Genomic DNA, 26,232 nt, shown 5'->3' on the forward strand with positions numbered 1-26,232 from the left:
ATGATCAAAATTCGGTAATTTAGGGTTGAACGTCATCTTGGTAATATGTTCTTTAAATTCTTCATCGGTAATGTTCGAATCACTAGCCTTTGGGTCTTTATCACTGGTAGTTACGGTAGTATTAAATTCCACTTCTACCACTTCAATATCGGCAAAATCATCAATTTTCTCACAGGTACCAACGTTAACGTTCTTCTTCTGTCGGACCTTACGTTGCGAGTAATTGGTAATTAATATCTCAGCTTTTCCATCAACAGAGGTTGCTAGACAATTGCCAACAGACACCAGGTGATTCAACATTAGCTTTTTATTGGGATTTAACAAGACAGGACCACTGTAATTGTCAGGTAAATCAATCATAAGTTTAATTCCAGATTTCTTGAGAATTACTATGGTATTCCGAATAAGAGCATTCGTTTTCTCCCATTTAAGACCAATATGATTGATTACGGCTTCAAGTTTACTGACAAATTCTTCCGTAGGTACTGTAGTATCGACTGGAAAGGCAACAGACTGTACAGCATCGGTTTTAGGAACTTCCAATGACACAGTCTTGTTTTCAATTGGTACGTTAACAACTGCGGTATTTACAATAGCAGAGACTTGATTTTCAGGAATGGGACTTAAAACTGCTTTATTACTGGTAATGTACACTTGCCGCAGCAGGTAATTAGGTACAAAACTCTTCTGAGAGTAATGCAAGTCTTGCAGGTCGGAAATGATCGCACAGTTAATCTGTTTTTTTTTTGAAGGTTCAGGTTTTAGGTCTTCTTCGAAGCATAAGCGATCGGTCTTAGGATGTATCCATACACCAGATGCTTTACAGAAATCATTTCCAAGAATCACAAATTCTCTCGGAGAGTTACAGATGATGTAAACTATATGGGGAATTGTTCTGCCATTCAGTTCAACGGTAATATCAGACTGGTACATTTCATCCTTCTGAAAGGTTTGGGAAATAGTAGTAAAGTTCAGTTTGGGAGCTTTGGAATCACACCTTCTAAATTGCAGACGCAATCGTGAATCTGTGTGTTCGCTGATAATGGAACAGCTAGCACCGGTATCAACTAACACGATGACCTTTTGGTTATTGATGGTTGCTGGTGCATACACTGGTTTCACAATATCAGGCATCCCAAAGGTACGGAAAGGGTCACTTTTAACGGTATTCACGTAACTATCGGAAAATCTAACTGGGAAATCATTGACATCAACGTTTTGATTGGTACTTCTGTTAGGAAATTGACCACCGTACTTGAAATGTCGGTACTCATCATATCGGTAGGGAGGCTTTCGGTAATACCTGCCACATTGACTTCCTTTCTGATGTGGCATTAGGCTTTTCCCTCACGGGATTCCCAGAAATCAGGGGTATAATTGTCACGAATGAAATCATCGTATTCTTTCTGAACACGGTACAGCACACCACGAGGGCACTTCGGCTCAACGTGCTCAAGGTCCTGTGGTTTCGCTTTGGTACATTGCTTAAAGGTATGAAGGTAATCGAGACACACGGGGCAGAACAGCTTACCAGACCGTAGTCGGTAGCTTTCAAAGTCAAGTTCGTTTCGAGGGAATCTCCATTCAGCCACCGGTGCATCACGACGCTCACGGGAATTAGACCTGCGACGGGTGGGGTAACGATCCGAACTTCGCGATCGGTCCCGGTCACGGGACCTTTCACGAGAACGGTCACGGTCACGGTTACGGTCATAGTCACGGGAATCTCTGCGATCACGGAACAAATTATCGCGAAACTGCCGGGCATAAGTTCGATTACTGCGGTGATTACGGTCATAACTGCGACTGCGGTCACGTTTGTAATCACGGTACTTCGAACTATCAGAACGTTCACGGTTTCGATCACGGTTATCACGAGAACGGCTTCTGCCACGGTAGTTAGACTGGGAATTATTTTTCATGAAATTCACTTCAGCATTGTCACAGGTAACATTCTGAACAACGGGAGTATCGGTTTTATTGATATTAGCGATCTTGATTAGCACCAATCGCATCTTATCAACTGACTTGGCATCAGTAACTGCCAGTAACTTGCGGTATTCTGGTATATTCATGAATGCTCGGGTAATTTCAGCGATCTTATCGTCTTCGGACATTAATGGGTTTACTTCATCGAACAGGACCTGTAGTTTGTCAAAGAATGTATCAACATCTTGGCCAGGTCGGAAAGTTTTCTGGGACAATTCAATTCGCTTATTGAGCTTATAATCAGCGGGTAAATATCGCTTAACCAAGATGGATTTCCATCCATCGTAGCCGGTATTCTGATTGGTTTCCCACATAGACTCAAAGAACTTGCGAGGGGAATCTTCGAGGTATGCAGGTAGCATGAGAATCTTCTTCGATGCTGACCAACCAAGACTGTTGGTAGCACGGTCATATTGCCGGAAGAAATCGGTAATAATTAGTTCGGACTTGTTCGCAAATTTCTGAATACGGAAATCTTTCACGGAAACTTTATGAGAATCAACGGTACTTGAAGAGGACTGGGTATTAGGCTTCATCTTCGACAAAGCTTCAACAAGCTGGGACATTGATACAGAATTACGGTCACGCTCAAGATGATCGAAGCGATCAAGCATCTGCTTACGTTCGCTCTCGATATCTCGACGGACGGTTTCTTCATGCATCAAGAGAATGTTATCAAGCACACGCTTTTCATCATCGTTAAGTGTGCCTAAAAATGTACGGTATTCTGATTCGGTTCGGGACTTTCGGTTCGGTGAATCACTGATTACTTCCACATCTTCGTTTGCGGGATGCCGTTCGGTACTCGCACTCGTATCGGTACTTGTATCGGTAACTGTACGAGAATCAGCATCCTTGCTGCTACCGGTCCGATTGTCCGGATCCGCAGCGGAGCGAACATCGGTGTTAACCGGCTGCTTCTGGGAAGCTTCGGCAGCTTTGGCTGCTTCGGTCGATTTCGACGTAGTATCAGCAGTTTTACGGGAATTTTTGGACAACGGTTCTGCATCTTTCGGCATGCGTTCAACGACACTTGCAAGGGTAATTTTCTGAGCGAGCAGGTGATCAGCAATATCGCTTTTCGTCAGGTTTTTGGTATTACCAGGTCGGATACGCAAGAATTCGCATAGCTTCTTGAGCTGCTTCAGAGAATCTGCGTATCATTTAGTTGTGCAAAAATTTCAGCTCTGGTAGCCATCGTTTGGTAATTAGCGGTAATTGATGGTAATTATTAGTACACGCTGGTATGCGAATGCGGTAATAGCACTGTAGTCAATTGATCAGTGCTGGTGGTAATGCACGAATTAAGGAAAGGTCATAAACAAACTCAAACACACTGCCACAAGGCTCACACGTTTAATCCGAATCAAGAACTCAATTAGCAAAATTAATTGCCGTCACGTAAGACCGGCGAAAACTCAATTAAAAATCATCTCACATCAGACAGTTAACCGCAATCTCAAACAACTGTAATCAGTGTGGTCAGCCACACTGATCAAACCACACATGTCACGCTGAACGCTTCAATATTCATAGCATTTTTTCCAGTTTTAAAATGAATTTCAACATTTTTACATTATTCTAAAATAATGGTAAAGTGTTATGAAATTGAATTGGGTTCACTTTCGACTTTATGGCCATGTGCTTTTTACAGCAAAGTTTCAAGAAGATCGGGTGGTAACCAGACTTTTGATACACCACAATGCGTTTAAGCTTTCCTAAACGGAAAACTGGCAATCAACCATAGTAATTTTAAATGTCGGAGTTGCTGCGTCAAGAAAGACCAATCACTAATCCGAATAACGAGCAAGCTGCTGCTGATGCCAAGTGCCAAATTAATCATCAACGATGCGTCACGGCAAGCACGGCTAAATCGAACGAAACTGGCTATATCATCGCAATAAATTTAATTACTTCACTCAATACGCACAATCCATGCGCCCACATACGCCCTGATTTCTGAGGAGATTCGGTCCTACTCCTTGGAAAGCGACGCGCATGTGGGAACAGGGGGGGGACACATTGTGCAGCCAAAACGTTACCGGGATCATCGACCGGCCGATTATTATAATCTGCGTAATTATTGATAACCTATAAATATGTAATCGGCAGTTTGCATAAACTCTGTATGCTATGGGTCGGAAAATCCGAGTGTGCCGCTAATGTCGGAGATTGCGTCGGCAACGGTGTGAAACGAGAAAGATTAAGCCCTATCACATACTGATTTACACTGTTGTCCAATGAAAAGAAATAGCAACCACATTTGGAAAACAGACTCGACCCAAACAGTACGGAAAAAGTAATTCCAATGGTCGTATTTAAGTACGGTGGCCAGCTGTCCCATAGGTACATTACCATAACGGTTTTCCTCGTCCCACTTCGGGCTCGCAGTGTCATCGTCAAGGCATTTGGCACCGGTGTTGCGTTTAACAGACACCTTCCTCAACGCCGTTGAGCGCGAAGCTGATAGCCACTTTACTGCGGAAATCGCTAGAAATTCAATCAAAAGTAGTGATTTCTTGGCGGTAGTTAGAGGCGGTTTAGTTTGGCCGTAGTAAGAGGAAATGCAACAGCCGTTTTGGGTACTTTGAGTGCGCGTCCTAAGATGCCGAACGACAATAATGACTTTGGGTGTTTTTTCAATGTTAGAATATTAATAATTTTAGCTAGTGTAAATCTGCGGAAGCTTACGGATATGTGCACTGGCTGTTGCCGAATAAAAACCAATAATTAAAATTAGAGTTACAGAGCTCAATTAAAGCAAAGCTCAAAATAAATATAAACGCGAGCGACATACGGTAAGTGCGACAGCTGTTTGCAATTAACCTTTAGCTGGCTAAATTAATTTCCATTTTCGGATGTATCAAGTTTTCTCACGCAACTAGCAGTGGCAGCATTTATGGAAAACAAGACACTGCTGCTGGTCAAGCAGCGGGATTCTATAAATGCCTCTAGCTTATATTTATGATTCAGCGTATCACCATTTATTTATTTATTTTTTTCGCCCGGACTTTTCGCCCGGCTTCCTGATAGTCTGGAAATGGTGGTTGGTGAAAGACGCAACAGTGCACATACGTTTGTGCCTTTGTGGCGCTTTCAGTGCATTTCCAGTGACTTGGAATAACACTTTCGCTCTAACACTGTCGACAGCTCACTCAGCGATATGGGGCAGAGTTCGGTCCATCCCTCAGAACACCGTTAGGCTTTACCAGATCTGCCGATTGTCGGGCCGATAACCGTAGTGTTTTAAGCGCAACACCAACAACTACCGTAAACTGTTTGGCGATATTATCGCGCTTTGTTCACACGCTGCTGAGCCGGCAGTGCCAGTTTTCCAGCGTGATGCCATGCTTGCTTATTTTTAAAATAAGTTCTCGGAGAAACTGCCAAGTGACGCTTATGATGAACACTGGCCTATGTTGAAATACTACCAAAAAATGCACAGATTCGCTATATTTTCTATTGGCTTTTTGCTGTGCACTTTTATGACGACAGCATGCGGTCTTTCGCCTCATCCGCAATGCACCTATAACAACTACACGCGCATACAGGATTGCTCGGGCGCTCAGTTCTTCGTCCCGGATAATCTAAATCTGGGGAAGATCAATCGTCACGCGCACGGTCTGCATCTATCAACTCCACAGATATTTAACCGCAGCGAAATCCGCTGGCGTGATATCGGCGACCTGAAAGTCAGCAATTTACCGGCGCTGTACATGGTATCCATCCGCCGATTCCGTTTGGCTAACGGTGTCCGTTTACCCATCCGCGAGATCTTTTATGACATCCGGCATAAAATCCGCCGGTTACTTATACAAGACAGCGAAATCGGCCACCTGGATGTGCTGTTTCTTCAAGGCTTCACGGCACTGGAAAAGCTGTGGTTAGATGACAATGATATCACGGTAATCGCCCGGGATACCTTTGCGCAGTGCTGCAGGAAACTACAGGTGTTGGATCTCAGCGAGAATAGACTGGAGTCTCTCGACTGGTCAACATTCCAGCCTGTCACTCTGTCTGTTCAGGTAAGGACCTCCAGAGAACAGTGCTACATAGTTCTAGTGGGAAAATAGCACGCCCTCACCAGAGACCGGTCAGAGGCACAAAAGAAAAATTTTAGTTTTTGCCATGAAAAAAAATTAGTTTTTGCTTGAAGGCAGTATATAAAAATATGGGAACACTTAGAAAAATAATTTCATCGGCAATGGTCCAGTGGGTGTGACCAAAAACTCTAATTTAGAGGATACCAGATATCGTATACTCGTACCGTACATATATGGACAATGAGTCTCGCTGCACTCATGTGTGCCCGGTGATGAATTTTTTGCATGAAGGCATTGAAGTATATAGATTGTACAGTACGAGTATATAATTATTACAGCTGATGCTGCCGCTTAGACCGCAGCAACACAGTATTAAAACAGTAGTGATTATTTTAAGCATTTCTACACGGAATTAAAATCCTTCGATTTTGTGAGTATACATAATTATATTATGATATACGCTATCATATTTGACGACTGACGTGCATCAGCCATGCCAAATGGGCGCGGCGCACGCGACGCTGTGTGTATAAAGAATGTGGCGTAACGGGCGTGTTATGGAGTATGGAGCTTAACGAAACCCATCAATTCTGTAATTCTCGGTGTACCTTTGCACAAGAAATTAATCACCCGCCTTGTAGAGGTCCGAATTACTGTAACAAGCGTGATGGTCCAACATGGTAAACTAATTATCCTTTCTGTATGGTAAACTGATTATCCGTAACGTTAAATAATGGGATAATTTTATTCATTTAACAACACAGATACGGTTTTTATAAATTATAACAACAAAATCTCAGTGAAACTTTCCAATCCCTCCATTGTCCCAAGAACGGATGCTGCATTACACTATTGAATTTCAAGAGATAAGCGTTGACACAAAAATGCATAAGATCGTGCTTCTCCGGTATGTAATTTCAGTCGCTTTCCTAGTTCTTTGATGATGGCGATCGCCGAAGGGCCCCACGGGCCTAGAGTTTCAAAGGCGATAGGTACGAAAATGTACCGGCCTTCAAGTTACGAGTACAATCCAAATTTTCTTTCCTCCGCCTGCACTGCGACGGAAGACGGGTTGACGGAAGTGACCTTGATGGGAGAAGGCGCCAGTGTAAGGTACAAATACCAAGCCAAGCACATAATCCACGCTTCCATGCAAAAGTCGTGCAACCATCAGGGCGACGATCGGAAGTGTGCAATGTCCCTCGTGGTTCCAATTTGGCAGAATGCCGGCGGACACACACGCCCGACAAAATATGATGCTATTGGCTCCGCCATGGCGTACATGTCTACCGGCTGAAAACGAACATGACATGCCGTGGTGACCGTAGGCGTCGACCTTTTTGCGACTCGTGCGGTTCGCAAATTAATACCTGCACCGATTCGAAGCCCCACTGCAATTTTCAGAGTATCATCGTCGAATAGGTTACCAATATGTGCGGATGGCAACGCGTTAAGCCAGACACCGGTTTCTGGCCTCGAAGCGGCAAGCTGTCGTGCTGTATTTACGTCGTTACCGCGGAAAAGGCCAAGCAGGGTGTTCAACGTATTACGGATAGTTGTAAGAGTTGTGTTGTCTATTAGGATATTATTTACTACGGCTAATTGGATATATTCCGTAGCATGCACTAACATCCCGAAACACTACTTACCACTATATCTTGTGGTGGCTTGACATTGCAGGAAATCCATCTGCGCCAGCAGAAAGCAGATGTGTATTATACATCCCACGGTAGGACCGGGCTGCAGAAGCTGAAACTACTGGAGCCAGTCAATTTTAGCCTCGATGCGCTAGCCATTTTGGACCTGGCGAAAAACGAGCTGGAAACCGTGCCGGGCGAGATCCTGGCCACACTGAATGCGACCAGTTTGCGTATATTCGACATCCGTAATAATCCGTTTTGTCCAGGAGACGAAGCGTGCTCATGTTGCAGCATGAAGCCGTTAGTAGAATGGATGCGAGGAGTACGCCATAGCCGATCACGGCACGGCTTCCTGGTTGACTTTCATTGTGGAGTACGCAAGCAGCCATTGTCGTGGGACAGCGGGAATCCAACGGGAAATCTCCCCGGCATCGCTAGCGAATGTTAGTGGACGCCTATTTAAAAACACACCCACCTGCTCATGCAGGATTATTTAAACACATGTGGACTAACCACTGTACCAAGCCATTACGTATCAATGGTTTATCTAACAACAAAAATTTAAAAGAGATCAGTAGAATAAAGAATTTAAATACTGAAACGTTAATTTGTCTAAGGCAACTGAATCAACAAGGCAAATTAAAGGTAATATACCGTTTTTTTTTCGAATTTAAAGCCTCCTCTATCGTATAAGCCTCCCCCCACCTTAGTTCGAAAATTTAGTAGCCTCCTCCGTATTAGAAGCCTCTCTCTATGTACGGTGTATAGCGATTACGCTAGTTTAAAGGCTTTGAAAATTTAAAAGCCTCCTCCGCCGCCGCCGCCGCCGCCGCCGCCTTTAAAAAAGCCGCCTTTAAAATTTAAAAGCCGCCTTTAAAATTTATAAGCCTCCTCTGCTGTATAAGCCTCTCCCCAGGCACCTTTGAAAATTTAGAAGCCCAGGGCTTCTAATTCGAAAAATACGGTAGTCTGCATTTTTGTACGCCGTCTAATAAAATCAGCTCGTAAACGGGTCGATCTTTGCCCTGAATGGGCTTGTAACTATTCGTATTACTACTGGCTAAATTACAGTCCATTTCCTAATTTTTGGTTCAGAGATGAAAACAAGGGGCGTGGCTTATGCACCGCCTTACAGAGAATGAGAGTGCTTCGGCTCTGTACGCTCACATACATTCATAATGCATTCACATTAAAAATCAGTAAGCAGCGGTAGTACAGCAAGTACATACGCTCAGTGCGCATACAATCACATTCACTACTGAGTAAGTTTGAACCAAAAGTTAGGAAATGGACGGTAGTTGCGAGGGAAGCGTGCGCTCTTACCCGAAACTGTTTGTACATGTAGGCGGCGCACGTACAGCAGCACCTGCAACGACCCCGAAGTATCCCTCAACCACAACGATAGCCGCTTCTACGCACAACGCCGTCGAAGTCTGCGCAAACATGGAGTCTTTACGGACTTATTGCACGGCTGGCAATCAGCTGGTGTTGCCGTTCGACAGAATTGACAACGTGGAAACCACGAGCGCCGTGTTCGACGGCGACGGCACTCTGGTCTGCCGCACGCTAATCAACGACCTCCACGCCATTGCCCTCACCATGGCGGAGGTGACACCGGTGGCCGACGGTCACAACAGCTCGGACGATGTCCACGTTACATGCCACAAAGGCGTGGTATCCATTGACAACCATAACTATCCCGACCATATTCAAGCCCGCCGTATTACCTTCGTCAGCGAACCCAACTTACTGTGTACCCAGCATTTTGTAATGTTCCTGGAGAAGATGGAAGAGTATGACGCCCATTATTCGCCAGGTCGCAGCGCTGTACGAGAAAATATCAGCCAGCCCATCCCCGCAGAAGAGTTGTGCTCTGCGTCGCCGCCGATCCAGTTTGTCTGCGCCAACGGACGACTGATCCGGCCGGCGCTGATGGATTTCCGGTTGAGTAACGCCGTCAAAATGGAGTACGCGGGTGATAACAGCTTCAAGTGCCGTCAGCACTTGCAAAGCATGCACACCTGGCTGATGGAGAACTATCGACCAGTCCTCAGCCATCCCAATACGGACGGTGTTCCCGACACCGTGACCTTTGCATGTCAGCGTGGACACTTCCAAATTACCAGCCTGCAGCCGGAGACGTCAGCGGCAGTTAAACTTCACTACTACAGCCCACCGAACTTGGCATGCCGCAATGCTTTTGTGCACTTCCTACAGTTTGCTGTCTCGCTGCAATAACTCTGCATGCCAATGAACTACCCACTTGCATTACCGTCAAACTGTATGGGTTACGTTTGTATGTATCGAGGTTAAAAGACCTACAACGGGAGCGGACGTCATGTGCAAACTGTGTTTGGTATGTACCACGGAAAAACAATAAAAAAGCCAGTAGTATCAATACACTCATTACTGCTACTGCTCGAAATTTAAAAGGGCGGCGCACAAGCATTTTGTTTCAATAGTTTCTGCAGTGAGATGGCCGCATAGATGCGGCCAGTATCGGTTTGGCACGAGTTGAAGAAAAGTAAAGATTTGTAAAGGCATTACTACGTAAGGCATGATTACACCAGGAATATTCACCGATTGGTGCGTTGGCTGCGAGACCGCATCGCAACCTTCACGATGGCAGGTTCATTGACTTTGAATTCAAAAATTTACATTTCTTACTGCTAGGTTCTCGTATTTCTTATGTTGGTTCATAGGTAATTTTCTCGTATTTCTTATGTTGGTTCATAGGTAATTTTCCATTCTCCATTCTTGCGTCTTTTGTGTTTCGTTTCATTTTAATTTTTTCTCATATTATTTTTCTTATATAACATTTTCTTGTTTTCTTAAGTTACTTCGATTGTTAATTTTTTGTTCTTCTGTGTTAAATCTTGTGTCATTTTTTGTTTCTCATGTTTGGATTGCCTTTTCTTCTGTTTTTATGTTATGTACTTTTCTTATACTGTATTTCATGTGTTATTTATTTTTATTTTGCGTTCATGTTATCTTTATTTTTTATTCTTATGTTGTCATAAGTTTAGTGCGTTTCATTCTTATGTTAATTTTCTTGTGTAACATTGTTAGAATTTATATTTATGAGGAATATGAGTCACGGGAACAGAAACCGGAAGCATTGCACACACTTGTGTCAGTTCTGTTGTTACAAGCTCAACCTCGGCCTACGGCCTCGGTTGAGAATTTTTAGAATTACAGAAAGTAATTGTTTTAGCAGTTTTAAAATGAATTTACGAACGGAGGTTTAGCGGTAATTAAATGCGGTTTGTGTTGAAATTTTCGTTGTCATTATGTACGCAGTGCTGAGGAATTTACCGACATCTAAAGTAATGTGCAGAGTTAGTCAATTTTTAGGTCAGATTGTTAATGTTGGTGTTCTTATTATATTAATCTGTTTTTCGGTCATTGTACAACCACTTCGCATCGCGTATAGCAAGAGAGCACTCAGTATAGTGAACTCATGTTACGCAATACGGAGTATGTTGTGTACCTAAATTACGTTGATATGCTATTGTTAATATAATCCAATAAATATAACTGCAAATATAGCAATATAATAAATATAACTGCTTCACAAAAAAGTTATTACCGAAACCTGTTTGCAAAGTGAAAGTTATGATTTATCAGCATAATCGACAGATGAATGTGACATTACACGAACTGTAAAAGTCGTGATAGAATATGATTAACTGAAATAGTTGTGGTAAGTATTATTAGTAAATTATTATTTAAAATGGTAGTTTTTTTAGGTAAGACTTGTATAAGTTGAACCGATCAAGAGGTAGCCATAAATATTACAGTGTATTTAGTAAGTACTGATAATAAAACAGGGCATTAGCACTTCAGTTGTGAACGAGTAAAAGTAAAAAATTTAAATAAGTAAAATTTAAATACCACAGCCATAAATATTGTAGTTATTTCAGTATGTACTTATACTGAGAGAATTTTAAAATATTTTGAAGCAGGAAAATCGGATTAGTAGGAGCTGAAAAGAGGCGGGACAATGAGGAGAGGCTGGACACCTGTTAGAGATGTTTAGTATTCGTATAATTAAAAGAGGGCAATAACACTTCAGTTGTGAGAGACCGTGTGCTCTTAGCTTCGTTATAACAGTAATAAAAAATGAGCAGCTGTTTTATAATAGGTTCGCACTTCGCACAGTGACAGACGAATGCCTACTGGCACAAAACCCAACTCGATAAAAATCACTTTAGCGGTACTGTAATTTACTGTAATTTAATTTTGCAAATTAAATTGCAAAATTAATTTTTTAAATTAATTTTGTTAATTTAAATAAACAAAATTACCAGTTTTTGCACTCAACGAACATGCAGTAGTCCCATGTTGGCTGCGAGCATGGGATTACTGCATGTTCGTTGATTGCAAGAACTGGTAATTTTGTTAATTTAAATTTATGTATTTATTAATGGTGAATTGTGGAGGATTGTTAAACACTATATTATTGATAAATATTGTTTATAAATAGTTTAATTTTATAAAAATTTTTTGTAACTGGCCGTTTGCTATGTATGACCAACCCTTGCCACGGGGAGGCCGCCAGTAATGAAGGGTCAAAAATTTTCAAAATTTTCGTATTACAAAACTAACTTGGAATTTTTTCAAAAAAAAATGAAATGTAATGTTATTATTTTATGAAAAATTAAAAATATAGCTTTAAAAATTGTGCTCTAAATGGCTTGCTGAAGATAAGGAAATAAAATTTAAATGAAATGTAAATTTAAATGAAATTAAGTTTACTTCATTTAAATTAATTGTTTATTTTAATTTTAAAATAACTTTAAATTTAAATTTAAATTAAAATAAAATATGGATATTATATTAACATTAAAATATAGTACTTATTAGCAAATAGTGGTATGTTTCTTATATTTGTAAGTATTTTGTTTAAAAAAGTTATTAGTGTTTTATATCTGTCTATGTAGTATGAACTGTATATTTTAAAAAAGATATTTAATATTTTTAGGTTTGTTTTTGAACGTAGAACACATTCGCTGCCTTTTGGTTATTATATTAATATTAATAATGTAGTATTAATAATGTGAGCAATGTTTTCTATATTATTAAATATTTTGTAGGATTTTTATTTTTTTTTCTGTATCTACTTTGAGTTTGAATTAATGTTTCGGAACTGCACTACTTTGTCACAACTTTTCCAGACATTCCTCTTACGAGTAGGGTCAGGTAAGTTGTGACATCAATCTTGGTTAACTTTGTAAAATTGATCACGGAGTTTCTAGGTTTACATTTTGGTAATTCTAATATATTTCCATGCATTACGTCCTTCCCTTTATACATTATGCTGTACACGCACAAAGAAATTTTTAAAAATATATAAAATGATTCATAAACATATTTTTTTTATTAAGTTTTGGTGACATTTAAATTTTTTTCAAGCAGGTCTTAATTGCATTTCGAACTCGGTTGACTGCTTTCCAAGGATTTTGGTTATGAATATTATTGAATTCATCCAACCAGTTTGTACCAGGTATCATAGGATTATAATAATCGAGATGCAAGCCATCATTCGTCATCGCTTCTTCAGGTGGAAAGTAATCAGCCATCTCGCAATATTCGACTGGCATGATAGTGGTGTTCTTAGCAATGTCCTTTAGCATCCCGTTGAATGATTCCACCAGAAAATCTTGGAGTTCGATATACTCCTGCTTTTCTTTGATAGCTTCTGTGCGCTGTTTGTATGTTCCAACCAGTACTACCGATTTGGTGTTCTCGTAGTTGTATCGAATCCAGCCGCTATATGTTGTATACCATGACTGTATCTTGTCGCCCCAAAGTTCTCCATCCGCGTATAATTTTTGCCGATAACGGTACTGGTTAGACCAATTCAATATACTGTTCGTTCCGGCCCATAAGACTACGCAGTCACGAACTAGTCGTGTACAGTTTGGAATATTTGGTTTCCCGAAGCGATGGCCATCAACCAGTACATCACATATAGTCCCACCCGCTCTGGTACAGCATAAAACTGAACGCCCCTCGATAATTTTTGATTTCGACATGTATACTCGGTTGTTGATGTAAAAATCATGAGGTTTGCTTAGAAAAACTCTTCCTAGGGAGTCAGTAAACAGCTGAACGGTTGCATCTTGTGGTCCACAACATAAGAGGTTTCCGCTCTCACTTGCGTAATCTCTACGGTGAACTTCGAAATGTTCTTTGGGATATTTGCGGTTTTCCCTCTGTAAAGAACAGTACTAATGTGTACTTCATTGACCTTTATTATATAAAATGTTGATATTTTATTAAATTTATTATAATTATAAAATATAGATAAATATATTACAGAAATTTTAAATTATAATTTTAAATTATTTAATTCATAAAATCGTGTTAGGAGAAAGGTGTTCAGGTGTTTGTATACGTTTAGTGGCGAATGATCCTTTTATCCGTCTGTTAGGCAGAGGTCTGTTTTTATCTTAATTTGTTTTTGAAAGTTTTTAAAAGAAATTCATAAGCAAGGGTTTTGATAGTAAATTTCTGGCCAGCCCTTCAGACGTTTCTGTGGTTAAACACTACCCTCTGTGAGAGGAATGTATGACCTACTGTTAAAGGCTAAAACCGGCATTCATTGTGCAGTCGGTAATGCAGCAAAAAATAAAATTTGAAATATTCATAAAATTCATAATTTTTTAGTTCGTATGAATACGGTTTATAGTTCATATGAAAAGCATACAAAACAGACCACTATAGTGATCGAAATTAGAAGTATATGCTGTTGCATACATGGTGGTGTCGCAAAAATTGTACACTGGACAGAACGTGATATGTATAGTGGTGTGTGGAGCTAGGTGGTGGTGAAAAATTGTGTGCGGAGACTTTGGTGGTAAAACGTGGTGTACGCTGTTTTCTTTTTCATAATAATTATGAATATTATTATTAGTAATAACATTATGGCTGCGTGCATGGGTAAACACGGCACGGGTAATTTTTCAATAGGGTACCCTTATAGGCACCCCCTAAAACCACCGCTTATTATAGGCACCCTTTTCACACCCCGTTTATTATAGGCACCCTTTTTGAATTAATAGGAATAATAATATTATGTGAACAGAATATAATTTACATATATTCCAGAAATTATTCTATTTATTTTATGCAGTTGCTATGACCGTAAAAACTTACTTTGGACAAAAGGTCAGTGTAACAGGTTTACACATAAATATAAATTACATATGTATCAATAATTTTGTTCTCAATACTGGCAAATATCATATTATGGCGGGTTCAAGCAGCCCTCCGGCGTCGGGGCCGGACATTCACTCATAGCCGACGAAACCAGTGCCCAGCTCGCGTCAGGCTGGCAGCCAGCATTCGCGGCCACGTCCTACAAATATTAGAACGAAAACAGGTGGAAAAATCTACCGGAAAATCGTCGCCTAAGCCATGATCAGGCAGAGAAGGTAGTACAAATGCAGAAATCATTCATCCCTGTACGGGCAATTCAACGTCGAACTGCTAAAGAGACCGGCAAAGCTGTAACAGCCCAAGACATCGAAAATGTCCGCCATAAAGCGGAAAAAGTGGATCGTGGTGGACGTACGGAAGAATTACCAGGACTGTCCATCTTTGTGCTTTATCGATGGAACTCACAAAATCAACGCCGAGAATTATTGCTTGTACGCCGTTGTCGTGCAGGACCGACATGGAAGAGGAAGGCCGGCGGCATTGGGCTAATGTCTTCTGAGAAGGATGAAAACCTCGACGCCAGACAAAATTTTTGTACTACTATCCCAATAAAACTGCATTACTATCTCAGAATACTGAATCTGTTATATATAACATATTAATTTAAAAGGGTGCCTATAATAAACGGGGTGTGAAAAGGGTGCCTATAATAAACGGGGGTTTTAGGGGGTGCCTATAACGGTTTCCTTTTCAATAATTTTCAATAATTCAATAAATAATTTCAATAATTTCGGGTAATTTTTCAATAATTTTTCAATTTTGCGTGCACGGGTAATTTTTCAACGAAAAAAAATTAAAGTATCTACAGCAAGTAGAAAAATGTACTGCGAAACCTGCTGTGCATAGCAAGTACAGTATATGTTACCACCTAATGTTTGTTAGTGCAGTACCACGGTAGGGCGGTAGTACACGGTAGGGCGGCTGCCATGGTGACAGATGCCAGTTTTCAACGGTTTTTTCATTTTTTCAACCGATTTCTTTTCTGTCCTTTTTTTAACGCCTGAAAATAAGGTTTCCATATTCAATATGATATGTTAAAAATATCTGAAATCTTCTGATGATAAAGAAACTTTAGAATATTTATTAAAAGGGACAACAAAGTCTGAGAACTATGGTAAGTATTAGCACAGCAGTGCTTGCTGTATGTGGCAGTGATCATGTACTCGACCGACAGTTAACAGTCGTTCTAGCGATTAGACAGGTTAATTTTTTTTTTCGATGATCGCTGTTAAAATTTAACACTTGTAAAATTGTTAAATTGTTACACTGTTAAATTTAAATTTTAAGACTGTTAAAATTGCAGCTGCGCAAAATTTAAAGCAAATGCGCTTGTAGTTAACTGTGCATCCGTCGCACCGCGCTTAGCGGATACAGAGCACGTACGTACGTGCACCGCAACTCAACTCGGATATGCATTGCTTTACTAAGTGCGCAGGCCTTACGGTAACTGCGCAAGTTATTGTCGTGGCTGAAGCGGTGTTGCGCTAAACGTCACGAATTTGAGGAAGAGCCACAGATAACAGCAGTAAAACTTTGGAGCTAGTGAAAAATTAACCTCTATATTGTCAGTTCTTCGTACGACTTAAACGGATCAGTACTTAATTCCGTAAGCTAATAGCGTAGCAGCCAACTGTGTATGGTATTAACCTACAATTGTGCATTATTAACCAATACTTATTATATTTGTCTGGGTTAAGGCTTACAATACTCTACACTTTTGTAACTAGGTATAACTCGAAACTCGGTTTTACTTGCATAAAATACACTTTTTTATTGAATCAGTACCAGAAAATGAATTTGCATTGGATCCATATGTGCTCTGTTTTGATACCTGCAACAGAAAATAATATGTAATTGTAAATTTTTCTGTGTTCAACTATAGTATGCACGGATGAGCTGAAAGTCATAAAGTGCAGTCTACATAAAATTTCGCATTTTTGGTGGACATTATTTTGGTGTACTATGAAAATCTAACTGCACAGGCCAGCACTCGTTGTACTTGATTCCGTCACCCGCGTGGAGTGTAACGTTATGGCAAAACATGCTCGACGGTTAAATCAGGCACGGTACATAAGCCCCGTGTTCAACCGCAACGTAAAACTCCAGCATGCTGACGGTAGCAAGTACAGGAAGTTCTGGTCACAGCAGTTAAATTTCTCTGTATCTCTAATTAGAAACTGCAGAACACTACTGTACATAGTTACATATTTTATGTATTTAACAAATTCTACTTTTAATTGTATCTTTTCGGTGCTGATTAGGCTATTTAGATTAGATTCCTCACGGAAAACTAATGCAGCGCTCCTTACGGATTGTTGCAAATAGCCTACGTTTTACCAAAGGATACAATAAATTATTATTGTTCTGGTATTTACTTTTAAGGGAAATATTTTGTTATTTTGCGGTGAAAAAGCAGGTTATTTAGATTAGCTTTCCTTACGGATTGCTAATGTAGCGTTCCTTACGGACTGCCGATAGTAACCTGCTTATTCTTAATGAGAACTCATTGGAATATTTTGCTCGTTCGCGGCGAATAAGCAGGCTATGTAGTTTAGTTTCCTTACGGAAATCTAATACTGCTGTCCTTACGGATTGCTCGACATATCCTGCTATAGCTCGAAGAACAAAAATTTAAACACTGAATTTTAAAAATGCAGTAATAGTATTCGATGTTTCCTTAATTGGTTGCTTGCATGGTTTAGTTATTCTTACGAATTGCTAATATAGCTTTCCTTACGGGCTGCAAAATGCAAGCAACGAAGCGCTGAAAATTCGAAACTATTTTGCACCATAGTTGAGTCAGTTTTTCGTGTCTCTGGTATAACATGATATATGTGCAGCGTTCTAAAATTTTAAATTCAATTGAAAATTTTTTTCTATGTACTAATTTATTAACCAATATTTTAAGCCAGGCTTGCAAAAATGAGTTTAAGAGAGTAGTACATGGTGGTCGGTATCAGATGATCGTATTGTTATAATTTCGGATAAACATGCATCTTTGTACGGAATATTGTACAGCGATTGAAGTTATTATTAATGCGTTTTAGCTGATTTGGAATCCAAAGACTGGTGAGAGTCTTTTGATTTGCGCTTGTTGAGAGAGACGGTATCGGTTTCGATGTCGTTCATCGTTTCGTCGAGGAAGCTCATTGAATTCGGTTCAAGCAATTCTTCTTTCACAAAAGTTTCGAAGATTGCTTTTGCCATGCTATTGCGTGTCAGCCAGTATACAGTCTTTTGTGGTATCATTTTGACAATTCCATCAGCATGATGCAGGTTTCCAAAGAAGATGAATTTAGATTCGTATTCGTTGGGTTGGATTTGATACGACTAAAATGATATTATTAAAGTGAACTGTACGTCTCAAACAAATGGTTTCGCTTAAAATGTTATTACAAATTCCTTGGGAACAACAACGGTGAGTTGATCATCAGAAGAATTGTCTCTCAGCTTCAGTGTTCGTTGTGATCCATCGAACTTCTCTACTGCTTCGACATATCCCAGAATATCTGACGAACGGCGTCATAATTATTTGACAATTAATTAAATAATAATTGACGTGTAAAATCGTACTTATGTCACACTCCTTTTCAGCTTCAATATCTGCTTAATTTTGGCACACTCTGGCAGCATCGGTTCCCAGTTGTCTAAGACGTCGATCAGTACGGACTGTGTCACCCAAAAATTGGTTCGCAGAGTAGCCGTGTAGCGATAATCCTTTTCAGTTGGCTCATTGGTAGTGCCATTGCGGATTTCTAGTGCCTTAAAAAGCATTCGCTAAGCTGTCAGTCTGTTTTGCGTTTAACAGGATGAGATTACCATTCCTGGTCGAAATGTCTCGACAATTTTATGTTGTGCGATTTGTTTTTCGAAAAAGGCCATATTGATACTTCCAGTTGCATCGGCCAAAACTAGACGCGCGATTTTTTTGTCGGGATTGTTATTTGTTGGTTGAACATTGCCAACACTCTGGACCATTGCACGGAATAGTCTAAATAGGAAGTTTTCTGTTTAGTTGTTCATTTCTACAAAATAATTTATTAATTATTCACGGAATTATTTTTCTGGCTTCGGGAAGCTCTGATAATGATGGAACGGGGGAAGGAATTTGAACGGGTGCCGTTTTCGAAGTAGTTGGTGTCGGCGCCATAATTTTCTCGATCTTTTCCTTTTCACCATCTTTCACAGTTTCAAATTTTGCGATAATCCATTTTTGTCTGAGAATCGAAAGACTGGCTTAAAATACTGTATTTAATAAGCGTCTTGTTGTTTTGCAAAAAGTTTTTGATGCAATTTTCGTCAATACTTTAACCGTTTGAATCCGTTTGAAGTGATCTTGATAATACTTCCAGCAGCTGGTATTGGTTTTCCAGTTCCTGGCGTGTACTGAGCGGATTGTTCGTTAACGCCATCCCAAAGAACCAGAGATTTTGGTTCCCGGAATTCCTGTTTGAGAGATGCTGTTGTATATAGTCTATGCACATTTTTAATGCATGTTGTAAACTCACGGTAACTTGCACAACAATTGCGTCTTTTGGCGTTACAGCAGAGCCAAATAATCCATAGGTAAGGTCCATTCCTGTGTGTACTCACGTGTTTAATGTATTTAATAAATACTAATATCTCACGACGTATGAGTTATTTCTTCGATATTTTTTAACAGTACGGCGCTATTTGGTAACAGTATGCTCTTCATAAAATTACATCTATGCTAATAATATTTGGGATATTATTCCCAACTACGTTCCACGCAATTGAATAGCGTAATTTCTTTTATATTAATAATTCTTTAAAAACCACATTTCTAGTGCGTAGTGGAAACAGCGATTGCACTTGCTCTTCAGACAACAATATCAAAATATCATCACGTTGTCTGACACGACTCAAACCAACATAGAGCTGCCCGTGTGCGAAGGCAACATCACGAAGATCTAGCACACATTTTGAGAGCGTAGCTCCTTGCGCTTTGTTAAAAGTCCGAGCGTAGCAAGCTCTAATTGGAAACTGACGTCGCTTCATCTCAAAGTTTTTTTTCTGTATTTTCAAAGTAAACTGTATTCTTGGGATGTAGACTGTTTTGCCGGTTGATACCACTTTCGCTGTTATAACGTTTCTTGTGAAACTAAGGATAATAACTTTGGCATTATTCAGAAGCCCGTCTTCCGGGGAAAGATTGCGAAGGAGATAACATTCCATGCCTTCTTTAACTTTCAGCTCGTGGGGTGGAACGTTGTTTTCGTTTAGTGAGTGCAAAAAATCTTCATTAAACTCTTCATCAAAATAGCCTGCAAAAAGTTAATATTTGCCTAATTTAAACACAAAACGTTTTTTAACCAACCAGCGGATCCCTCGGAGTTAAGCTCGTCAAAGCTGTAAAGCGTTCCGGGTTTACCGGCCAGATCTTTGTAAATGTCAGCGTTCAGTTCGTCAACTTGATAATTTCGCAAAGACAATATCGCCGAGTCAAGTATTTTCCGGTTTTGTTCTTTCAAGTTTGGGTAAGCGAAGGCTTTTGCTTCTTCAACTGAAGTAGTGTAATTGAGGTATTCAGGAAGAACAACGTAGTTTTCTTCATCTTCTTCGAATGTTCCGTCGCCTACTTTGTCAAGCAATCTAAGAACATATTTTTTTAACAAATGTTCGTAAAAGGATGTCAGTGCGCAATATACTTTGCATATTCCGGGTCCGCTTGCTGTCGAACCGATATTTTGAGCGAGAACGTTTTGAAAAGTTTCCATAATTTGGAGCTCTTAATGCTAGCTTCAACGATCTGAGTTCTTGATCCATACTGGATAACAGGAGGGATTTGTCGGAAATCACCAATTCCAATAAAAAGAATTCCTCCACACACTTCAGCAGAGCGTCTAACTTTTTGAAGCATTTCATCGACTGCATGAAAATTTTTTTTATGACTCATAACAAACTCGTCCCAAAAAACGACCGAAGCAGCTCGCAATAAATCTGCTCTCTGTGATTTTATAGGCACGTTGCATTCCAGTTTTTGCTCTGTTCCGTTGTTTTCAACCGCAGTTTGAAACATCGAGTGAGCTGTTCGGCCGCCTCCGTAATTTGATGCTGCAACAGCTGTGCTGGCACAACACAATGCAATTTTGCCCTGTGCACGTACTAAGTTTGCTATGCAGTTGACCAAGAAAGTTTTTCCCGTTCCTGAAACATTTCAATAGCTTTATTTTCTGGCTCAGGTAGTTGATAGCACAGTACTTACCAGCAGCGCCGTTAATGTATAGAAGTCCGCCGCTGTTTGTCTCCAGCATTTTAACTACATAATCATATATCTCGCGTTGATCGTTATTCAACATTGATAACAAATGCTCGTGTTCGAGTTCATTCTGGACTGGATTATATCTTGCTATTTCTCGTTCAACCATGTTTTTCTCACTGAAAGGTTCCGTCAGCCCAAAATCGTTCATGTTTTTACCGGCGGAATCAAATTTTGCAAACAGATCAGACAACAACTTTTTTTCAGATTCCCATTCCGATAATTTCTGATTCAGTCGGTAGTCTTCTGCCATATGACTTTTGAAGGTTTCATATAACGATGGTCCGGGAGCGCCTTCTGTTACCAGGAGAAAAAACAGTGTACGAAGTTGCGCTGGGCTGCAAAATTGTGCAATCGCTTCTTCCATGCACAATTTGCTTTCAGTTGAATCATTGAAAAGGCCCAGTTTAGTTGCAGCATCCGCAAACGATTCGCATACTTCACCATTCACTGTTCTAAGCTGTTCATACGATCTTGATGGTACGTGCTTTAGCAATAGGCGCAAGTACCATACATCGCCAGCTTGTGGGCGAATTAAAGCCAGTCGCGGCACATGGACGGTCTTGCGACAGTAAATAAAATAGGTTTTTCCGTCTGACATTTGGCACTCATTAACGTTGTCAACGGACTTTGGTTTCTTTGTATTGACAACATATTCTGAATAAAAATCCATGTATGTTAAAGCATCAAAGATTTCATTTTCAGGTCTTTGAAAATATTTATCTAAGGCTGACAGCTGGTTGATCTTTTCCTCTTTTTTGTTCGGACTGTACACCACGTAGTTTCTGTTTGGAAGATGAACAGGATACTGTTCAACGGAAGGTAGCCGTTTCGTAGTATCGTATTCATTAATACGCCAGGCTGCTTCAGCTGCCGAAATGTATCTCGCGTTCAAGTATTCCGCAATTTCGTCACCTTTGGATAGCCGGACATTGGTATAATCTGGACCTTTATAAAAATACTTATAAAGGTAGGTTATTATTCTGACTGAATGGGAAATTTCGACGTTTATGTGGCAGTCGTATTTCACCAGCAAATGTGAATTATAGGGCACCACATAACAATCGTCTTCGGTTCTGCGCTGGTAATGCGGAAAACCTGCTTCGTCAATAAAAGTGACATTATTAATTGGTTTTGGGTAAAACGCAACACAGAGGTTTTGCACTTGACCACTCCATTTCCGTCGGGAACATTAAGATGACCTTTTTGACGGTAACAGCGTTCTTCGACATGACGATGAACCATATGCCGTTTTACAGTTTCACAAAGTTCAGGATCACCTTTTGGGAAATTCAGCCGAAATAACTTTGTTAATTTCATCAGCTGTGCGAGGTTCTCTTGCCATTTTAATGGCAATATGCGCATGGGGAAGACCGCGTTTCTGAAATTCAATTACGTGTATCCGGTAAACAACTTTACCACCCCCAAGAGCACGTGGAAGATCAGCAAAGATTTCTTGCAGCTTAGCCTTAAAAACCCTTGCAACGATGTCTGGCCTATCTGAGGCATCTTGAAAAGGCTTCAGTTGGGATGTTATTTCAGGCCATTTCGGGTTACACGTTACGGTTATAAAGTAAGTTGGTTTTCCGTATTTTGCGACAATGGCTAAAGCATCTGCAGTATTGTCTTGCATGTTTCGCTTAGAATGGAGGTGGCTAGATGGAAGAAACGTACGCCCAACATCGTCGCCGTCAGCCATAGATTCACGCAATTCCTGCTTTTGACAAATCTTTTGTGATGCCCTATGAAATTCTAAGCGTGGTTCTTCAATTACGCTAAAACCATCTACTAAATATTCGTTCATCAGCGGTCCAAAGAAATGAAGTGGCTCATGTCGCATTATCATCTGTCGACAGTATTGTAATAAAGTAAGCTTTGTCGTCATCTTTAAAGCTAAATCCCACCCCAGGGTACCGCACGGATATAGTAGCACATACTGTAATGGGAAATACATTGCATTAGACGTTTGGATAAACGTCGGCTGATTTTCGGTTTTTTTCCAACACACAACTGCTCTTTGTTGGAAATCACCACTTGTGTCATCGCAGATAAGTGCTGCTACTTCTCGAGTAGCAGAAACCGTTAGCTCCATTCGAATCTCTTGAGACGGATTTTCTGACATGCACTTAAATCTTTTCCAAAAGTAATTATGTTCCTCAAAAATAGACCGAAGACTTTCTATGATATTTGGGTCAAGTTTTTGATCAGCTCCTATAGATTTTGGTACTGTAGCGTCGCTAACGAACCAACGCAATGGTCCAGTTGCATCCGATCCTGATCAAAGGCATAAATAATGCGTTTGGTATTTTTTTGTTTAAAAAACCTTGTTTTATATTACCGTTTAGCATTCGGTGATAAGTTCGTCCATGAAGAATCAAATTTGACGGTCCCCCCGTTTTTTTAATAAATTCACCTGTTGTGCCAATGGCAGAGAAGGCAAACAAATTGTTGTATGCTCGGCTTCTCTCGCACAGCTGTGGTGTTGTTTGATATAAATGACGAAAGGCCTCTGGTATCGTTGGCAAATCAATAACCGTTCCTGGGGATTTTTTACTTCTTTCCGCAACACATTGACGCAGAATCAGTGTTAAAAAGCATTGCGCCACAACGGTCGCACAACTTTGTTGTGATCTAGTAAATTTTTCATTGTATTTAGAAATTTGGGTAAACTTAACGCATTTCACTGATTGTGTTACTTTTTTTAATGGACCCAAGATACGCTTCACAGAGCTCTCCATTTTGGCTTTTTCCGAAGCATATTTTGTTTTGCGAGTGGCCCTATTTTCTTCATTTCGGTCGATTGGTTTTCTTTTCCTTTTTGGCATGATAGCGCAAATTTTTATCTGTTTGTGGCAAAACAACACCAATTTATTGTGCGTGGTTGGTGGTCAGAGATGTTTGTATGTATTTCATATCTTGATGCTTTAAGTATAAATTTACTAAAAATTATGTTAAGTAACTGCTATAATTATTACTGCTATAATTTAAGAAGTTAACTGCTATAATTGACTGCTATAATTATTACTGCTATAATTTAAGAAGTTAACTGCCACTTCGGAAAGCTTTTGCCATATGTACGGCACCGTGCATTTTTCCTCGTATTAAGGGCCTTGCACTAATACATTAAATCGTTGTGTAGCACTGCAGTTTACGTATTGCATCAATAATTGAGTACTTGATAAATATGTAAATAATGGTTCCTGTCATTATTTAATATTTGATATGGTGGAACTTAAGTAAGTATCACATGGAAGTGCAAAGTAAGTACTAAGAAAACATAAGTTTGACGATACGTACGAGACAGCGCCATCTACTGCTCCTTAAGGGATTTGGCTCGGTACAGGGATACCCACAAACTTTCGCTGTCGCGCGCGCACTCCCAAACACTTTTTTGCATTGCTTTGTGGTATTTTGTAGCCAAGAATTGTATACGCGAGCGTGAAATTCGTTTGCGCGCGCAAGATCTGGCACATAAGTGTAAAGATCGTTGTGATACGAGTCAGGTTTCCATGATGTTTAGATAAATTAAATTTCAAAAATGTCAAATTGTCACAATAATTTTAAATTTGTCATTTAAAAAATCTGGTTGCGTGTAGAAACGATCTCTGTACTTATGTGCATTTTTCTGCCAAATCTGAAATACAACGGTACATAATGAGACTTTTGATACACCTTTTTGAATTTTTGCTTTAGAATTTTATTTTGCTCAGAAGTTCTCAACCGGATGTTGCGCGTACATAATGAGACTTTTGATACACCTTTTTGAATTTTTGCTTTAGAATTTTATTTTGCTCAGAACTTCTCAACCGGATGTTGCGCGCACAAACGATTTGTACACCAACGTATATAAATCATTTCGCCACAGAATGCAACAAAATAAATGGAAGAAGTGTTAGGAAGTGCGCGGAAGTGGTAGTTTTCGTGTATGTATCCAAATCTGGCAACATGTACCGGCCTACTTCCCTTAATTAATTTTCAAGTGTAGCGTTGTTTTACAGTTTAACAGCTAAGAAATCGTAACTATTGCCTGAAACGAGACAGAAACAGGAATAGAAAATCCAAGTCTTACACATTACTGCAATCATAATTTCTACATACTGCTACACAATATTACTGCTATTGTGTAAGTACTATTTCTTTTTGCACTTTTCCATTGAACATCAGCTTGCATACATACTGGTACAGTAAAACCCCTCCTTACATACACCCTTATACAACATCCACCCCTTCATTATATACGTGCGGCTGTGAACTGGACTGTTCGGTGGATTTTAACATAGGGGAAGTTCTCTATAGCATTCACCCCTCTATAAGTGGAAAAGCGCAGAAAAGTTCAAAGAAAGTTCCGGTTTCTATCTCAGATCTGTCCAGTACCAAAACTGAGAGTAAGAACAGCATAAAGGCATTGAAAATTTATGGTTAAGAGTTCATCCTGAAGCATAAACTAACAGTAATACGGTAGCTTTTTGAAAAGGGGTGCCAAACGGAAGCGCTGCAGAGCCATTTTTTCGAGCGATAAGTAATCGTAAGTTTAATTTATAAATAGAACATCAGCACCCCCGTGCTCATTTTCTGTAGACCAATATATGACCAGCCAACTGGAGGTAACTCAATGCCCGCGCCCAGGGGCAGTGCCTTTGTGTAACACACACCTCTTTACAACATTCAGATAGCTAAGAACGGAGGGTGTATGTAGTAGAGGGATTTTATATATGCAGTACTTATAACAATATAAAAACACCACAAAGGCTTGAAAACTGATTAACAGCTTAAAAAGTTTATTTTCGCGCACTCTCAAACACTTTTTAAAAATATATGTAATTACGAATCATTGCTCATAAGGAAACCCAATTTCACAATTAATAACTTTGGAAATTAAAAATAATCCTCACTAATATATTTTTGAATAGGTGATGACATTGTTACGCTATTTAAAATCTGACGAACATGAATAAAAATGTACCTATTTAAATAATATGTCCCGTCCATGAGCCTAATTAACACTGACATTTCTTACCCGTACGCCGTTAAGCCGTATAGAAACTGATGACGATAC

The 26,232-nt window shown here is 39.9% G+C and overlaps 2 protein-coding genes across 2 annotated transcripts; one reads left to right on the forward strand and one right to left on the reverse strand.

The window, feature by feature from the left end:
* The first annotated feature begins 5,313 nt into the window (after positions 1 to 5,313).
* LOC129597381 (uncharacterized) lies at positions 5,314 to 10,390 on the forward strand. Its single transcript, XM_055494889.1, has 3 exons — positions 5,314 to 6,014; positions 7,713 to 8,115; positions 9,018 to 10,390. Exons 1-3 carry the CDS (start codon positions 5,406 to 5,408, stop codon positions 9,908 to 9,910), a joined length of 1,905 nt encoding a protein of 634 aa, XP_055350864.1. The 5' UTR covers positions 5,314 to 5,405; the 3' UTR covers positions 9,911 to 10,390.
* Positions 10,391 to 19,436: 9,046 nt separating this feature from the next.
* On the reverse strand, positions 19,437 to 21,938 carry LOC129597400 (uncharacterized). Its single transcript, XM_055494919.1, has 6 exons — positions 21,123 to 21,938; positions 20,883 to 21,064; positions 20,664 to 20,785; positions 20,235 to 20,509; positions 20,033 to 20,181; positions 19,437 to 19,475 (listed from the first exon to the last, which is right to left on the reverse strand). Exons 1-6 carry the CDS (start codon positions 21,847 to 21,849, stop codon positions 19,437 to 19,439), a joined length of 1,494 nt encoding a protein of 497 aa, XP_055350894.1. The 5' UTR covers positions 21,850 to 21,938.
* Positions 21,939 to 26,232: the final 4,294 nt, after the last annotated feature.

The sequence above is a fragment of the Paramacrobiotus metropolitanus genome, unplaced genomic scaffold (genome assembly GCF_019649055.1).
Source record: "Paramacrobiotus metropolitanus isolate TYO unplaced genomic scaffold, Prichtersi_v1.0 Parri_scaffold0000104, whole genome shotgun sequence".
Classification (NCBI taxonomy): domain Eukaryota; kingdom Metazoa; phylum Tardigrada; class Eutardigrada; order Parachela; family Macrobiotidae; genus Paramacrobiotus; species Paramacrobiotus metropolitanus.

Coding starts and splice junctions, on each gene's coding strand:
- LOC129597400 (XM_055494919.1), bottom strand. CDS start 21,849: ATGGATTTTTATTCAGAATATGTTGTCAATACAAAGAAACCAAAGTCC. Junction 20,786..20,882: donor AGCAAAAACTGGAATGCAAC/GTGCCTATAAAA, acceptor ATTTTCATGCAG/TCGATGAAATGCTTCAAAAA. Junction 20,182..20,234: donor TAACTCCGAGGGATCCGCTG/GTTGGTTAAAAA, acceptor AACTTTTTGCAG/GCTATTTTGATGAAGAGTTT.
- LOC129597381 (XM_055494889.1), top strand. CDS start 5,406: ATGTTGAAATACTACCAAAAAATGCACAGATTCGCTATATTTTCTATT. Junction 6,015..7,712: donor CTGTCACTCTGTCTGTTCAG/GTAAGGACCTCC, acceptor TTGACATTGCAG/GAAATCCATCTGCGCCAGCA. Junction 8,116..9,017: donor CCCCGGCATCGCTAGCGAAT/GTTAGTGGACGC, acceptor TTGTACATGTAG/GCGGCGCACGTACAGCAGCA.